This window comes from Notolepis coatsorum, assembly GCF_963971535.1.
Source record: "Notolepis coatsorum genome assembly, chromosome: 6".
NCBI lineage: Eukaryota > Metazoa > Chordata > Actinopteri > Aulopiformes > Paralepididae > Notolepis > Notolepis coatsorum.
The window spans coordinates 138575068-138594264 of NC_140170.1; the positions used below are offsets into that span (position 1 = coordinate 138575068).

A 19197-nucleotide genomic window follows, 5' to 3' on the forward strand; every position below is an offset into this window, starting at 1 on the left:
GCAAACAAATAAGCAATGCAACATCTACATACTTATCTCTGATATACAGATAGATGTCAGCAGACAGAGTTGTGTCCATCAAGATGTATGTATGATATCATATACCGTATATCACCCAGACATGTCGGTGGTAACACGTGTGCTGGTCTCCCTTCAGATCGAGCCTCTGTCCGGCCTGTTGGAAGGGGGGACGGTGGTGACCATCTCAGGCTCCAACCTGGGTCAAAAGGCTGAGGACATCCTACACTCTGTGTCCGTGGCTGGGGTGCCGTGCACAGTCATCCCTGGCCTCTACGAGGTCTCCTCCAGGTACTACACAGAAAGGATGGATGGGTCGACGTGTGTGTGTGTGTGTGTGTGTTTAGGAGTGGTTGATTTGATACTTTGCATGACTATATTGTCTTGAGCATTCATGCAAGTGAATGTGTTTGTGTGTAATGTGTTTGATGGGTGGGTTGCTATTGTTGCGACTATTGCGTTGTTTAATCCAGTGGTTCCCTACGTTCCCTATAATTTAGTCCAATTAGAGAATAGCCTATACGAGTAATCTATCCACTGCTATCTCCTCACCTACAGTCTCTGACACATTCTGGATTAAACCATATTGTTACGACCCCTGAGGTCTAAGGGTAAAAACATAAATATCGGTTGACAGAAAGGATGACCAGGTTTGTAAACAAAAATGATATTTATTGATCATAAAGGAAGCACAGGTTACTCAAGGGTGAGCCAAGGCCAAAACAACAAACAAACACCACTATTCTCAAAACAAACGAGGATTGGGTGGTGGGTGGTTATCCAGGATTGGGTGAGGGATCCTGAAACCCATCGACCAATCGGTGAGGTTTTGAAAAGTAGTCCACCAATGGAGGGGCAGGAATGGCAGGGACGAATGGTGGAGTACTGGTCTTGACTGGAGGGAGGAAACAAGATGGAGATGAAACAAACACTGGGGAAGCAAAGACATTGGGATGTAACACATATCTTACAATATACATCTTCTCTCGTCCCTGAGACAAGATCTTATCAAATTGGTATTAATGGTAAAGGTAGAGAACCACTGGTTTAACCCTCTGGGTGGTGTTTGCCTGTTACAATCCATGTAGGAGGCGGCAGTGCGCTTGCATATGTGTTTGTGGTCTGGAAATGCTGGTGTGACGTAAAAAAATTGTGAAAGGGAACGGACACGTTCTAGGCTGTGTCCTAGAATAACCATACGTTTCCAGTCAATTCTTTTACCATCTGGATGATTAAAATGACTGACCTGAAATGATTGGACAAAATCTAATTATGGATGTACCCCGGTATAATGCAGTTGTAATGTCACCCAGAGAGGGATATTGAGTGTTTATGCAAGGGTGTGTGCTTGTGTGTGTACATTTGTGGGGAGGACTATGTTTGAGAGTTTATTTGGTTAGAGACTTGTGTGTGTGACTGTATTGATTGAGTATTTGTTCCTGTTGCTGTTGTGATTTTTGTCTTTTTGGAGTGAGGACTCGTTTGCCTCACTAGAATTGGAGGATTACAAGGTCCTCTCTGGGTTGAGCCAAGGCCCCAGGAAACCCATTCAGGAATGCATGGTCTTCAATCGGACAATATGTTTGTTTATCTCAATTCCTGATTTTTCATTGAGCAGCAGTGGTGGCACAGTGGTCTGTAGCTGTGAAACCACTTGTGACTGGCCGGCTCTGAACACGTTATTGTGACGGAGAACTGTCTGAAGCGGCTTTGGTTTTCTCCCTCCAGGATAGTGTGCAGGACCAAGGCCAGCGGAGGGGAGAAGACCGGCCTGGTGTCGGTGGCGGTGAGCAGAGGGGAGATCGGCCTGTCCAGCCAGAGGTTTAGCTACCAGGTAAAACAAAGAAGAAGAACTTTACTCTATTGCTTATACAAGACCTTCCACACATATCATACACACAGTTCCCTGCCCATATTGTACACCTTTCCTCAGAGAGCTCATAGCGCATGGTCGACCTGCAGCGCAGCGCTCCTGGAGTAGTTTGGGGGTTCGGTGCCTGCTCAAGGGCACTTTGACAACAGATATAATACCAGTCACCCTCTGGTTTTGAGCTCAGCTGTGCTGAGGACAGGACTAGGGGATCGGCCTACTACAGTGCTCTGTGAAAGGAGCTTAGTGCAGAGACTCTGGACGGAAGGCCTTTAGCTCCTGAAAACACAGAATTGGAATTTAGAAAGTAGAAAGGGGGGGGGGGGGGGGGGGGGGGATTTGGCAGGCAAAGAGCCCTTCTGGATTAGTGCCCATAATCCTCAAATGTTTCCCCCTGTTTATTACATATCAGTGACACATAAAATGTCTGACGTTATTTAGAGAGTCTATCTTTTTCATGGGACAATAAGTGGCAGCGGCCATTGCCATTAAATGCAGTTCTATGTTGCTGTTTAAAAGAAATGTAATAAAACATTTATTATAGGTAGCCGTAAGCAGCATGGAAAATGGCAGTTTAGTCATTCTTTTATTTCTTTTTAACTTATTATTTATCCAGGGAAGGTCAGTAATTCAGTATTTATTTATTTATTCTTTCCACCATGTTCTCACCTTGGGAATCTGAGCATAATGGGGGGGGGGGGGGGGGTCTGCTGATGGAGTGTTCAGGGTAACAGAGCATGAGGTGAGACGGATCTTTAAAAAAGTGAATATCAGGAAGGCAGCAGGACCGGACGGCATCCCCGGCCGCATCCTAAAAGTCTGTGCCGACCAACTGGCCCCGGTATTCACTGACATCTTCAACCTGTCCTTGGAACAGGCTGTCATCCCCACCTGTCTGAAGAAGTCCACCATCATCCCTGTACCCAAAAAATCTACGCCCGCTTGCCTCAACGACAACCGCCCTGTAGCCCTCACCTCCATAGCCATGAAGTGCTTTGAGAAGCTAGTGAAGGGCTACATCTGTTCCTCCCTCCCCATCAACCTGGACCCCCTGCAATTTGCATATCGCCCCAACAGGTCCACGGAGGACGCCATAGCCCATGTGCTGCACACAGCAGCATCACACCTGGACAAGAGGCAGGGGAACTATGTGAGAATGCTGTTCATCGACTACAGCTCAGCATTCAATACCATAGTCCCCTCCAAACTCATAGCCAAGCTCAGGGACCTGGGCTTGAACTATGACCTCTGCCAGTGGGTCCTGGACTTCCTGACGGGCAGACCCCAGGTGGTAAGAGCAGGCAACTGCACCTCCTCATCCATCACGCTCAACATAGGGGCCCCCCAGGGCTGTGTTCTGAGCCCCCTCCTCTACTCCCTGTACACACATGACTGCGTGGCACAGCGGAACAACAACACAATCATCAAATTTGCTCATGACACAGTAGTGGTGGGCCTGATCTCTGCCAACGACGAGAGGGCCTACCTGGAAGAGGTAGAGAATCTGTCAGTGGTGTCAGGAGAACTGCCTCTCCCTGAACGTCAGCAAAACAAAAGAGATGATTGTGGACTTCAGGAGGTTGGGGGTCAAGGACTACAGCCCCCTCAGCATCGACGGGGCACCGGTTGAGAGAGTGAACAGTTTCAAGTACCTCGGAGCCCACATATCCGAGGACTTGACATGGACCACACACATTGACAGTGTTGTGAAGAAGGCACGACAACGCCTCTACTTCCTCAGGCGCCTAAGGAAGTTCCAAGTCAGTCAGAAGATCCTTAGGAACTTCTACTCATGTACAATAGAGAGCATCCTGACTGGCAACATCACCTCCTGGTTTGGGAATAGCACTGCACAAGACCGTAGCAGACTACAAAGAGTGACACGTTCAGCCGAACGCACAATTGGAGGGGGGCTTCCCACCCTCCAGAACATTTACAACAAGCGGTGCAGGGGGAAGGCTAAGAGAATTATTAAGGACTCGAGCCACCCGAACAACTGCCTCTTTGAACTGCTGCGGTCAGGCAAGCGATACCGGAGTCTTAAGGCGAGCACAGAAAGACTCAGAAGAAGCTTCTATCCCCAGGCCATCGGGCTGCTAAACGAACAATAAACACTATGCAACAACCATCAAATGCACACAGCACACACACCCACACGCACACTCACTTAAACCACACAAACACACTTTATATTTATTGATAAAGGATTTGCACTACAACTCGTACACCTATTGTAAATTGTACCTAAATTGCACCTCATCCCATTTCTGCCTTGCACTATATAGTATTGTATATTATATGGTAACTCAGTTACGTCTATTATGCATCAAACATTGTACATATGTCTATACTGAACACTGTGACCTCATTTTTTTTTACTTCTAATTTACATGCTATACTATGTTATTTTATTTCATACTTATATTGTCTTGCACAGTCTCTGGAGCGTAACAGTAAGAAGCATTTTGTATAAAAGTATTCTGTACTTCTGTATGACAACTATTAAAGAAACTTGAACTTAACATAAGAGCAAAATGACTGCCGTGTGAATATGGTCAGTACAGTGACTACCGGTAGTTAAAAAAAGGTAGTGCAGCATGAGACCGTAAGACAGGACACAAACACATAATTTTACTTCTCAGCAACACTCAGCCTCACGCTCACACAGTTCTACACATTCACACCTGGTAGTGGTATTTCATGGTTGTTAATTTAGCAGCTCCCCTGCAGCAGTTGGGAGTTACGTGCCTGGCTCGAGGGCACCTCAGCGGCGCTTGTCGAAGGAGGGGGGAGTCGAGTCGGTGGCAGTAACGGCCCCTCCTGATCCACCTTCTCTGTTCTGCCAGGACCCGTTTGTGATGGGGGTGTCTCCGGAGAGGGGGCCCAAGGCGGGCGGGACGTCTCTGACCATCACAGGCCGAAACCTGCTGACGGGCCGTCCCACCGACCTCGCCGTCTCTGTGGGAGGGGTTCCCTGCACCATGTGAGTCACAACCACACACACACATAGACACAGATGAATACATAATTTACACATGCATAGTAGGGATGGGTGTGAATGATCGATTATTATTATTATTTAAAAACAGTTTTTATTTGGATTGCCACCAAATAGGTCCACCAAACGTGCCTGTTTGTGGCACTTTTCGTTGCTGCGAAAAGTTTGTTAGCTTAGCATTATCTAAAATATAACAGCGATTTGTGTCTGCACATTTCCAAATTGTGCCAACAACATGTCGGCCACTTGTTCATAGACTATGGATATGCCGTTCCATGAGCGGAGAGACCTGTTGCAGACAGGACATACACACACACACACACACACACACACACACACACACACACCCTAATACCCAATTTATATACACACCGGGAAGGCTATTGCATACATTAAATAAGAAGCACCCACATACATATACACACATGTCTCCATCTCTCTGCCAAACCTCTCATGCCCTCTGTACACAAAATGACCCTCACCTTCTGTCTTCTTCTTGCTCATATCTCCATCTTCCTCCTTCTCCTCTTCCTCTTCCTCCCCTAGTGTGTCCGAGGTCCAGGAAGCCAGTCTGGTGTGTGTGAGTGGCAGCAGCAACAAGACGGGAGAGCAGCGGCTCACCCTGCATTACAGCAGCAGCCAGCGCCACCTCCACAGCCCCCACTACCTCTACACCTCCGACCCCAACATCACACATGCCCAGCCCACCAAGAGCTTCCTGGAGTAAGTGTGTTTGTGTGTTTGTGTATGTGTATGTGTGTGTGTTTGTGTATGTGTTTGTGTGTATGTGTATGTGTGTGTGCACATTTCTGTACTAAAACCCTCTTGTGATCAGTAATTTGAAACATTTGCAATAGGAAGTAGATCACTGGTTTACAGGACGAAGTAGGACTACTGCCATGTAGGGCAGACATGTAGGTATCCTATTACCTCATCGTCACTCATCCCTTTTACGTTGACCCGGGCAGTCAAGTGTCATCACTGATGAAACCTTTCAATTTAGTCATTAGTAGTCGAAGTTATGGTGTTTGGTCCCAGCAATGCGCATGCTCCTGGTGATTTGGGCCCCCTTGGACATTTTGTGAAGCCAGCTGTCAACAATCTAAGGGTGAAGATCGACTGTGACCTTAAGATGGTCAGGCCTCCATCTCTTGCTTGCAGTTAGTCCAGAACGCTGCTTCTCATCTGCTAACTGGTACATGTAAGCGAGAGCACATTTCCCCTGTACTGGCTTCCCTCCACTGGCTTCCTGTGCGTTTTAGGATCGATTTTAAGATTTAGCTGTTTGCTAGGGCGGCCGGGTAGCGCAGCGGACTAAGCGTCTGTCTACCACCGCAGAGACACTGGTATCGAATCCGGCTGTCAGTGGTCCCTCCGGCTTGGGCGGTCGTCATACTGACACAATTGGCAGTGTCAGCGGGTGGGAAGCCGGTGGGTGGTATTCTGGTCGTTGTAAACAGCGACTCCTACAGGTCGGTCAGGGCACCTGCACAGTGCACAGCGAGGGAAGGAACTGGGTAAGGTAGTGTGATCCTCCCACATGTTACACTTCCCCAGTGAGAGCCCTCGCTGTCGGTTGAAAAGAGGCAGCTGGCTGTCTCCTATGTATCGGAGGAAGCATCTGATAGACTTCAGGGCTCCCTAGACTGACCAGTGGGGGGCACATGCGTGCAACGACCAGGAAGGGGAGGGGGGAATTGGCATAACGACTAAATTGGGATGGGAGAAAAATACAGAAAAATAGGATGAGAAAAAGTGGATAAAAAAAAAAGATTTTGCTGTTTGCTTTTAAGTGTCTGAACGACTTAGCACCGGTTTACCTCTCGGACCTGCTGGAACCTTATGTTCCTTCAAGGTCCCTCATCTGATCAGCTCCTCCTGGCTGTTCCTAAGTCCAGGCTGAAGCTTAGGAGGGACTTTTGCAGTGGCAGCATGTTAGGCAGGCCCCCACTCTTCTGCAGGTGTTTAAATCACGCCTCAAAACACATTTATTTTCTTTGGTTTTGAGTCTTTTGACACAGCTTGAGAGACCTGCCTTTTATGTGAAATATTGCATATGTTTTATTGTGTGCTTTTTGTTGTGTGACTTGTACAGCACTTTGGTCAGCTTTGTTGTTTTTAAATGTGCTTTATAAATAAAGTGGATACCTACAATCCAAACAAATAATATGAAATTACTCTACCAAAGCTGTCAAATAATCATGCGTTGCATTCCGGTATTCCATAATGTATTCATGTTATTCTCATGATGCATTTTCTGGACCAAAATGAAATGTTTATCAATTAAATAAGGACACACTGTGTTATAGATTCATATCATTGTGACATCAAAAGGCATGTGAGGAGTGACTAACCTAGTTAAGTTAGTTACTGACTATGTGTGAGTGACGGAGTTAGTTAGTTAGTTACTGACTGAATGTGTGAGTGACCGAGTTAGTTAGTTAGTTAGTTAGTTACTGACTGAATGTGTGAGTGACCGAGTGAGTTAGTTAGTTACTGACTGAATGTGTGAGTGATGGAGTGAGTTAGTGACATTGTCGTGTCTTCCTCGTTACAGTGGCGGGCGTCTGATCTACGTGGTTGGCCATAATCTGGATGTGGTGCAGGAGCCCAGGATGGTGGTGACCGTCTATCCCTATGAGTCTGTCAGCCAGACCAAGAGGAAGAGGAGAAGAAGGAGGAGTGGAGAGAGGGAGCAGGGCGAGGAGAAGGAGCTGAGGAGGCAACAGAGGATGGTGCCGGAACCCGCCTGTCCCGGAGACCCTCTCTGCTCAGGCAGACCAGTGCGTGTGTTAAAAATAAAATTTTAGCTCATCTAAATCGTATCATATTGCACATAATCTGTCTTTAGTTCACAACAAGAGTTGAGGCGCTTTCATGGTGAAACTAGGGTTGCACATTTTACAAATCTATGCTCAATATCTTTACTTTACTTTACACTGGCCTACATTGATCTTTAACGTTGAATATTAAGCTTGTATTGTCAAATGTAGATGATGAATAAAACGTTGAAGCTTGCTTAGGCACGATGACAAGCGGACAGAAAAAATTAACAATGCGCACTGACACTCTGCACTCGGCTCTCCCCTCCTGCGCTCCCGTTTACTACACAGCCTAGGTGTTCCTAAAACAAAACCAATTATTATATGTTTGTAACACAGCAGGGTCATTAAAGTTTTACAGTTTTCTTTAGTTTTCTTGTTCGCCCAATAATTGTAACCAATCAGGAAAGACACAAACACACACGCGCGAACACACACCGACTTTCTCCCCGGACTTTCTACAAAAAAGCAATACATACTTTTGGACTGATCATCTGAGCTCCTCTCCAGTTGCTGCTACTGTGTTTAAATCCAAAATATTGATAAATCCTCTGGCATTGTTGTGTAACATGTCATCTGTTCTCTAGTCTTCTTCAGTCTCGGAAGTTAAATCCTCTCTACAAGTGAAACTGAAACTAAGTTGTTAAGGGGGCAGTAGGCAATTAATTTACTCATTGGATGCCTGAACACAGAATGACACCAGTATCACTGACTACCACGGCAAGCCTATAGAATATCATTCTATTTAAAAATAATAATAATAATAATAATAATAATTATAAATATATAATAATAATTATAAATATATAATAATAATTATAAATATTATTTTCCTCGCTTATACTTCAGGTGACAGTATCCTAGACAGTAGCGCATATTTGTGCAGGCCAAATTGGAGATCACAAGATTATCTTTGTTGACACATAATGTTGTTCACAAAGCTGAACAATGTTATTCTGCATACTTGAACGTTCCATATGACTGTGAGTTGATACATGATGTAATGTAATATCTTGTTTATAAAAACCATACTACTAAAAAGCTGAATGTGATCGTTGGGACCTCCTTGACCATCTGTGTGGCTCTGTGTGCCCCATTTCAGCAAGGTATAAATTGGGCTTCAGACCTTATTAACCAGGATGCGAGCTAGCATCCAGAATACTTTGTGCATGTAAACACTCATTGATTTGAACCCTCCTCTGTCCTACTCAGTTCCTGGAGCGCTGCGAGGTGAATTCTTCTACTCTGATCCTGTGTCGCTCACCCATGGTGGACTCCTCTGTCTGGGGTTCAAAGGTCACTGTGGAGTTCCTCCTGGACAACCTGCGCTTCGACTTCAGCGCCCTCAACCCTCAGGGTTACAAGTACGAGCCCAACCCCATCCTTCACCCCCTGAACCAGCTGGAGCCCCACAAGGCCTACCGTTACAACCCAGGCAGCTTCATCCAACTGGAGGTAATATCAGGAGGGAGGCTCAGTGGTTGTCCACTCTCTAGTGGCAGCTCACATGCATGGCACTTTGCTTAACATTCATGGCACTGGGGCGAATTCACAAAGAATGGATTGCGCCCACTAATGGCACCCTTAACTGCATGTGATTTGTGCCCGCTAATAGCACCCTTAACTGCGTGTGATTTGTGCCCGCTATTTGCTCCGTCTTAAGGACCTATTCACTAAAGATATTGTGTGAATGATATACTAGCGCAAACACGCCCATACGGTGTGCAATTTGCTCCTGATATCTGGCAGCGCAGTTGGCTCGCTGAGCAGTTTACTCTTGCAATTAGCTATTTGCTCCTGATATGGTAACATTTTATAAATACTGCCCATGCAACAGTATGCATGTCCTAGGACAATCGCGAAGTCCTGACTGATCAATAGCTCTTCGTTTCTATAACAGATAGACATAACAGTATTTTTCACCATTTGTATTTAGTTTATTTCATAATGTATAGAGCTTTCTTAATTTGTATTTTCATGACACAATTGCATCCTTTGTTTTTGTCACTATCTTTCGTCATTGCATTTGTTTGTCATGTCATCCCCAAATAAATTATTCTGAGCAGACCTGTCCATGGTGCTGACTCTTTACGCCGAAGTTAGGCACTGTGCCAGTGAAAATATTGTCTCATTTAAGATTACATTTTTTTTGAGAAATGAAGTTGTATGTTTAGTTAAGAGAATAATATTTTCTCCTATACAGAATAAACTTTTCATTGACAGTATTTCCAGCGTCTACTCCTCATGGACCTGACAAAACATTATACATTTAAATATTATTCTGGAGCGTATGAGTGTGCAGGTTCTATTATTTTTATTGTGATTATTACCTAACCCAGCACCCAAAGGAGTTATGTGCGTAGGTTAGTTTTCTTACTTTTCATAAAAAATTTGGTCACACAGGTGGAATTAGACAACTTTATTTTGTTGCAGAAACAGCAAAGCATATCATGTGAAATAATGTGTGACTATGTTTTGCCTGACATGTCTGCCCTCATCTGCTCGCACATGAAGCAGGTGGGCAGGTGGCTCAATATATCATCCTTGATTTCATCTAGTAGATCAAGAATTGGTTGAGCTGGCAACCTGTGTCTCCGGATGATTTTGGTCTTGCTTAAACCAAAATTGATATTCTCCTTCGAAATATTCTTTCACGAGCATGCCTGGCATTACGATGCCTTCGCCTGACAACAATTACTGCTGCCATGATCACCTGAGACACTGGTAATGACACCCCTAATGCGCTTAGTTACCACCAAATTTCTGAAGATGTAAATATCGTCACTTTAACTGTGCATGGCAATTAGTGCCGATCTTTGTGAATGTGTGTTTTTGCAATGAGGCTCATTTGCATAGAAGGGGGCACATGTTCCGCCCATATTACCCGCAAATAGCACAGACGCAGAGATGCAATGGTGATGGCAACGCAGTTACCATGTGTTACGAAGGATCAGATTAAACCGAATATATATATTTATTACTTGATATATATTGTATAGTATTTGTATATCGTCTGATATCCCTTGTGTATTCTTTGTACATATACACGGAATATCCCTTTTACCTAGTACAGACCATAATATTTCGTTCTCCTATTGGACAGCGGTCCCTTAGGCGCCACTGCCATACCCCCAATGTCTAGTTCAAAGTCACCGCCAAAGACATGCCTGGACATGACCGGCTCTGCGCAAGAATACGAGACAGAAATGAGGCTGGTACTAGATTGTTCACCTAACGTATAAATACGGCGCAGGTGAATACAGAAGTAGAGTTACCCAATAAGTTGAAGCCTCACACCACGATACAACGTGCTGTGAAGTGGGCCCGTTTTGCCCCAAATTAGAGCCTTGAGACCGCGTGCGAATTGATAGCTGAAGTATCAGAGTTTAACGCTGTACCGTCGAGTTCGACCTATTCTATTATTTCAGTAATAGTCTATTTATGTATAGTGTATCGTGCGGCTACCGTTCTACAGTGACCAGCATTACCAACGCTTCCTCGTACCAGCTAGTGTGCTTATCCAGGCTGGGCGGCTTAACCTGGTGCCGTCATCCGAGGAGCCCTAGACGAGGACCGTGTGGATATGTACACTGGATAACCTACCCGACGACTACAGAGCCCTTTTCGGCTGGATTATATTTGCTTTGGTCCTGTACCTGATGGAGCGGAGAATCGTCTACACCCACAATTGTGTGGGATTTACCCTGTGAGGAGCAACGTCGAGCCCGTCTCTAGGACGCCTGAGGCTGGCTAGCTTTCTTCCATGCGGAGCTGCATACCGGAGAATAGCTGTTGTTCGTCTGCGGATCAAGAGATTATTGCACTGTCTCCTGTACCTGGAGTCTCCTTATTCTTCGTTGACCCAGACTTTCGTTACCGACAAATCCTCCCCCCTGCTGGCCTACAACCGGAGGGACCCTACTAGTATCTCCCGCTGCCCTACTAGTGTACCATAGATATAATTCCTACGATACAGGTGGTATTCATTATCTCCTGCGTAATATTCTAATGGACTTACGCTCTTGACCTATTCATGCACATTCTTCGCCTTACAAGCGCGACTCTAAGTAAAGTAATGTAATATAATATTATTGCTGCTAATAAATATTCTTCTAAACGAGTACTTGTGTGAAACCATGTTATTGTGGACGTGTTCATCTCATATACCTGTGTACTGTATGGCCAGTAGTAATGTACATAAGACAGTAGTGGTTTAATGATACCATACTTATTCAATACAGTCAGGGAATTGTACCCCTCAGTTACACCATGCATGCACCATGGAGCGTAACAGTAAGAAGCATTTTGTATAAAAGTATTCTGTACTTCTGTATGACAACTATTAAAGAAACTTGAAACTTGAACTTGATCTCACCCTTTGTCAAGTCAAGTCAAGAGTTTTATTTGTCACGGCATACAAGTATACAATGAAATGCGGGGGGTCTTGCCCGCAACGATGTGCATAATACAATAGTAATATATAATAGAATCCAATAGAACGACATTGTGCAATAAAACAAGTAAACAGAGTAGGGCATATCGGTATATGTACATGAGTTATTTACAGAGCATGGTAGGACATGCTAGGTCCTGTGGTAGTGCAATATAATAATAAAAGAATTGTGAGTGCTTTGTGAATAGCAAAGTTTGTTTTGGAGCTATTTGCACAGGCATAGCATCAGAAAAAGCTGCACAATCCCTTCGTGAATTTGCCCCTGTCCTCTTGAATCCCGCATTTCATTGTATACTTGTATGCCGTGACAATTAAAACTCTTGACTTGACTTGACTTGATTTCTCTCTCGTCATTTCACTTCCCACCTCTCTGCTCCGCTCGTCTCCTCCCAGGGAGAGAATCTGGACCTGGCCATCACTAAGGACGAGGTGGTGGTCCTGGTGGGGGAGGGTGTGTGTGCTGTGAAGACCCTGACCAGAAACCACCTGTATTGCGAGCCTCCACCCCAACAGCCAGCCCCGGGCCCCCCCGGCAAGAAGCGAGAGGGAACAGACAATCTGCCGGAATTCACTGTGAGTCCACTGCCGCATCTCTTGAGTTTCTATTGGCTCTCTGAAAGTCTTTTCTAGCAGATCTCTTGTCAAGGTAGAGGTGGGGGAAAGCTGTATATTCAGAAACATGTTCAAATGAGTGTTTGTATTATTATTATTAAAAAATTATAATAATAAGCTACACAACCATACACTTGTGTAACTATCTGCCTACAGTTGTGGTATTAGAAGAATTTGAGCTCATTTAACGGTTCAGTTTTGTAAGTCCTTCTGGTTAAGAGCACCTGCTACATGCTCTAAATGTATATTCGTTATCATGCACTGCTATTTAAAACCTTTCACTAACTGTGTCCAAAATGTGTGTGTTTTGTGTTTCAGGTACAGATGGGCAACCTGAACTTCTCCCTGGGCAAGGTGCAGTACGACAGCCTGAGCCAGGCCACCTTCCCTCTGGAGGCCCAGATAGGAGTCGGGGTTGGGGCTTCCATAGTGGCCCTCATAGTCCTCATCATAGTGCTGATCTACAGGTGGGTTGATGGGCTGCGTTTAGTGTCAGGTGTTGGGAATTCTTGTTTGGAGATGATGAAGAGTCAATGAACAGGAGACAATCGATCGCCCTTTAAAAAAGCTTTATTCAGCCAAACGCAGTGATGCTGTAACAAATGGTAATGCATTAACTCATTCAGTGCCAGCTATTAGTCTGGGCCCGCTGTAGCTAGGCCATACTTTAAAGTTTAAACGATAGGAGTGCGTCACCTTGTTTGTAGAGCTATAACTATATTCTATATTATAGCTATGTATAGCTATCGTTCAATATGTGAAAAAGAATACATTTTTCCATCCATACGTTCCCGTGTTATACCGTGGTGAATATAAGTATGGTTTTAGAGCGTTCTAGGGTAATTCATGAAATGCTGAGTTATAGCCTTATACGTCAATTCCACTATAGACGTTGCCGTTTCTTGCCTGTACACGCTATTATTCCGAAATCAACTCTATATCATAGGTATTATGTTCCATCATGAATGCATGAAAGGGGGGGTCGTTTCTGATGATTTGATTGTCAGTAACGGCATTCGTATTGAACACTAAAAAGTAAACGCTTATCAGCCCGATCGTTATAAAAGCATTGCAGGATCAAGCAAAAATGTACGTCAGATCGTCCTTACCTGTGATTGGGAGTATTCCAAAAATAATATTCCAATTGTTTGATCGCCATCTGGTACATCCAATGTCCATTTGGTTGACGGCATAATCCACCACAACATATGGATCGGGATATTTGACATGCTTCAATGGAACTTCTTGAAGTCCACCGGCCTGGCCGTGTGGCAATAAAAGGAACTTGAACTTGAACCGGGAGAACCGCTCCCCTTGCCCGACAAGGAAAAATGAAACCGGAGACATTTGGCCATTACACAGGCCAAGATACAAGGTTACAAAGGGTGCTCGATACCGCCGTCTAGCTGGATGCGACCGGTATTGCACTTTGGCGACCTCAGACTCATTCCCTATGGTAACACAAAGGTCCCTGGATGAATAATGAATAAAAATATTGAATAAAGGAATAAACGACCAAAAATCAGACCCGGAATCTCGGGTCTGGCGCCCAACACATGGCGAGTTAACCCGACTTATCTCGGGTTTGGCCTCCATTGAGTTAAGGAAGGAAGCCTGAGATCTCTGCCACACCAAGGTCAGGGGGCTCGCTATGTTCCCTGTTGATTCTACGAAGCAAATGTTTATTACTGTTCCTATCAGTCTGTCCTCCCATCTCTATCTCCTGTGCTTCCTCAGTCTGATTAAAGAGGCACTTCACCAAAAAAACAATGCTGATATTATTTTGCACATAATCTCACACACATCCAAAAACACTCATTTAGTTGGACAGTTATTGAGAGTAAATGAGTTTGAAAATGGCCACCAGTGATGTCATCAGGGACATTGAATCCTTGTGTTGTGTACAGCTCCATGAAATTGTGTAGATAAAAAAGTAGAAAAATAGTATTACCTTGTCTTATATGAACTGCTACATTATCATTTAATTTAGCTGTAATCAACACAAGGATTCAATATCCACTGGTGGCCATATTCCAACTAATTTATTCTCAATAACTGTCAAACTAAATTAATGTTTTATAGTTATTGGATGCGTGTGAGATTATGTGCAAGATAAATCTGCATATTTTTTTTTGGAAGTACCCCTTTAACCCTTTGGTAGTGAAAGGGTTAACTTGTGTTTCACTCAGACACACATAAGCAGAGAAACATATTGGGGAAATATTATAATTCCTAACAAAGGCTGCTTGTTATTTAGTTGAAACATGAATACTGTCACATGTCACTGTCAGTGATTGTAAATAGCTTGTGAACATGTCATCAAAATAATCTTACATTATCTCTAACTCTACTTGTTGAGAAATCTGAACTCTTTTAATGTTAGTGTGAAGATCCTGAGCACTTTTTATGGTTCTTTTATTGAAAGCCTCTTAACCTTTTCTTTTATCTGCTGGTTCAGTGGCCTATCTATTAAAGATAAGAATAGCCTACAGAATATTGTGAAAGTGTGCTCCAAAATAATTGGAGTGAAACAGAGAGACATATGTTCTCTCTGGACGGACCAGGTGGTCAAGAAGGGGATGAGCATCAGAAATCAACCTCTCCTTGCTCTGTCTTAGCGGTTTTTGCTGTTGCTTTCTGGCCGCCGTTACGACGTTCCATTAAGTAGGACCAACTGTTACGCTAAATCTTTTGTCCCCTCTGCTATCAGACTTTTAAACACAGACAGTAGTCATTTTAAGTAGCCTTTTACACCTAGTTGTCTGTTTTTACTTTTACTGGACTGTGTATAGCATGGAATGTTGTTGTTGCTGTGTTGTCTTTGAGATGTTTTTGTTGTTGTTGTTTTTGTTACTCGTGCAAGCTACAATATGAATTGCCCCACGTGGGATCAATAAAGTTGTCTGAATCTGAAAACTCTTCCTTTCTCCTCACACATATTTCCCTATGCCCCCATCTCTCTCTCCCCTCCCTCCTTCCCTCCCTCCCTCCCTCCCTCCCTCCCTCCCTCCCTCCCAGGAGGAAGAGTAAGCAGGCTCTGAGGGACTATAAGAAGGTCCAGATCCAGCTGGAGAACCTGGAGACCAGTGTGAGAGACCGCTGCAAGAAAGAGTTCACTGGTAAGGAGTAGAAGAACGAGAGAAGATGGGTGTCGATGTAGCTCAATGTGTAGAGCATGGCACTAACACTGACGGGGTTAGAGGTTCCATTCCCTCTTAGAATTATCGTATCTCCATCTTAAGATGGATGGAGAGAGTAAGAAAATAGAAGAGAGAGAAATAGGAAACGAGAAAAAGGTATAAAAATTGGGAAATCCGATGGAGAGAGAATGACCAGAAAAAAAGAGAAAGGGGAATGAAAATAGAAATCAAGAGACTTGAGAATGAGGCCGTTTGTTTTTCTTCCTGCAAGGGAACAGATCGGTTTTGTTTTGAGACGGCCGTTCGGGATGGTGAAACTATAATGGAGTTATCCTGTTACCTCCAGCCTTCCTCTGTGGACGTTCCACTTGGCTCCTCAGTTTTAATTTTAGCCCTGTTCTAATTGTCTAATGTCAATATTCCTCAGCCCTCAGTTTTTAACCCAGTCTTCAGCACCTCCAGTTCCAACGTCAATCTTCCATCATTCAGTCACACAATGAGAGTGAAGTAGTATAGAGGTTAGGATAGAGATGCTCAATAGATGAGGGGTAGAGCATAATAGAACATATAACAGTTTCTAATGAAATGTTACATGGTAAATTCCCAACACCGAAACCATGAAACTAAAATGCTTTGGCGATGAGAAGGTTGTCATCTGACATTTGCGATTGAAAGATCACTTGGTGTTCCAAACAACACCCAATAACCGTCTCTTCCTTTGTCTTTGTCCCGCCCCCAGACCTGATGACAGAGATGATGGACATGTCCAGTGACCCGGTGGGCGCTGGCATCCCCTTCCTGGACTACAAACAGTACGCAGAGCGCATCTTCTTCCCCGGTCACCGGGAGTCTCCACTGAGGCGAGACCTGGACGTCCAGGAGTGTCGCAGGCAGACTGTGGAGCAGGGTCTGGTGCAGCTATCCAACCTGCTCAACAGCAAACTCTTCCTCACAAAGGTAGGCATCTTCACTATCCTTATAGCCATCATAACCATCAATATAGAACATTTACGTTAGTCAGACAGAGCAACCGCAATGATTTCTAATACTTCAAATTTACACTTTTCATAATCACAATCATCATTTATTTTAATCACAATCATCATTTATTTTAAACAAATGTGAAAAAGAGAAACGGGACTAAATTTCAAACAAAAATAAACATATTGTCAGTCTTCGTGTACCTCCTCTGGCCCATGTCTCTCTCATCTCTTTCTCCTCCTGCCCCTCAGTTCATCCACACCCTGGAGAGCCAGCGGACCTTCTCTCCCAGGGACCGGGCCTATGTGGCCTCCCTGCTGACTGTGGCCCTGCACGGCAAACTGGAGTACTTCACAGATATCCTCAAGACACTTCTCAACGACCTGGTGGAACAGTACGTGGCCAAGAACCCCAAGCTCATGTTACGCAGGTAAGTGTGTGTTGTGCCAACAAAATGCTACCATTTCTGAGAATGGGGTAATCTGTATTGTAAAGTAATTTGTATTAAGTGCTGAAATTCAGGTAACAGATTTGTCAGTGTGGTTATTAACATTTTTGTCAGAGGAAAGCAACAGTTGTGATTGGAGGTTCAAGAAAAGAGGGCAGGTTTCGAGATAGGTCAATAGTGGTGCATGTCATTCACACAGTATTTGGTTGTCTCTTTCTAGGACCGAGACGGTGGTGGAGAAGTTATTGACCAACTGGATGTCCATCTGCCTTTACGCCTTCCTCAGGGTCAGTCTCTACTTTAGAATGATGTCTATCTGCCTCTTCGCCTGCCTCAGGGTCAGTCTCTACTCTAGACTAACTAAGGGGCGAATTCACAAAGAGATTGCACAGCTTTTTCTGACGCTATGCCGGCGCAAATAGCTCTGAAACACAGTTTGCTATTCACAAAGGAAGCGCAACGGGTTAAATGAGGTGGTAACTGCGTTCCATCAGCATTGCGTCTGGTGCTATTTGCGGGGATTTAAATGAGGTAATATGGGCGGAACATGTTCCCCTTTCTATGCAAATGAGCCTCGTCCAAAAATACTCCCAATTCACAAAGGCCCGGCAAATTGCACTGCACAGTTAAAGCGACGCTCTTTACGTCTTCAGAGATCTGGTGGTAAACTAAGCGCATCTATAAAGGGGCGTCATTGCCAGCGTCACTGCCAGCGTCACAGGTGATAATGGCAGCAATAATTGTTGCCAGACACAGGCATCGTAATGCCAGGCGTGCCCGTGAAAGAATATTTTGAAGGAGAATATCACTTTTTGATTTAAGCGAGACTGAAATCATCTGGAGACACAGGTTGTCAGCTCAAGCAATTCCCGATCTACTCAATGAAATCAAGGATGATATTGAGCCAGCCAACCAGAGATCCCATGCAATCTTATTTATTATTTAAATATTGTTATTTAACGTTGTCGGCTTTCCCAATGTTGTCGGGCTGTCAGCACTATTGATTGATTTTTAAATTAGATTTAGATTTTGCATCATGCTGCAATTTTTATTTGTGTTATGCATTGCTCTTGCTGCTTGTTTTATTATGTCTTTATTATATAAAGCACTTTGAACTGCAATCCTTGTATGAAAGGTGCTATATAAATAAAGTTTATTATTATTATTATTATTGACTGCACTCACGTTCCAATTGTACCACCAAGCGAAAAACGAACATGTTTTTAGAAATAGGAAGCAAACTTATTCAATCAACACAGGTAGTGTGCAACGCCAGAGTAATATAACAATGGATGTGGTTGCCAAATTCCCTGGGTCCACTTGGTACAGGTAGTAAAAACAACACAGGCAGTGTAAACAATTAGGTCAATTTGGTCAATATAATTTACTATCTAACTAGCTGAAAAATAAATATTCACATTATTCACAGTGTCACATAAGGAGCAGTATGCAGTAATTTACTATCTACTGAGTATACATTATTCACAGTATCGCAGTATCCACTGAAATATACATTATTCACAGTATCACAGTATCCACATAAGGTGCAGTATGCCTAAGGTAGCGTAGGTTGTCCTCCTTGGGTTCCTATAAGTCCCAGGTCAATGTCTGGTAGCAGTCGCTGCCCCCTGTTGTGGAGCCTGGAGGCTGCTAGTCGCTGCCCACTGTTGTGGAGCCTGATGGCCGCTGGTATGAAGGACTGTCCGAGGCGGTTAGTTGAGTGTCGGGGGGGAATGAGTCTGTGGCTGAACGAGCTTCTCATCTTGACTAGCTCGTCGTAGAGGGGGTGGTAGGGGTTCTCCATGATGGCAGCCAGCTTCCTTATCATCCCCCTCTCTGCCATCACCTCTAGTCT

The 19197-nt window shown here is 44.2% G+C and overlaps 1 protein-coding gene across 1 annotated transcript in view; it reads left to right on the forward strand.

Moving 5' to 3' along the window:
* Positions 1-19197, forward strand: part of plxnb1b (plexin b1b) — a 209140-nt gene that overhangs the window by 167664 nt on the left and 22279 nt on the right. The window contains exons 17-28 of the mRNA XM_084317760.1: positions 158-309; positions 1747-1852; positions 4735-4871; positions 5433-5609; positions 7444-7669; positions 8921-9163; positions 12555-12734; positions 13092-13240; positions 15792-15892; positions 16653-16870; positions 17146-17324; positions 17563-17629. Of these exons, the coding sequence (XP_084173886.1) occupies positions 158-309; positions 1747-1852; positions 4735-4871; positions 5433-5609; positions 7444-7669; positions 8921-9163; positions 12555-12734; positions 13092-13240; positions 15792-15892; positions 16653-16870; positions 17146-17324; positions 17563-17629 (1935 nt within the window). The remainder of the gene's footprint in view (positions 1-157; positions 310-1746; positions 1853-4734; positions 4872-5432; positions 5610-7443; positions 7670-8920; positions 9164-12554; positions 12735-13091; positions 13241-15791; positions 15893-16652; positions 16871-17145; positions 17325-17562; positions 17630-19197) is intronic.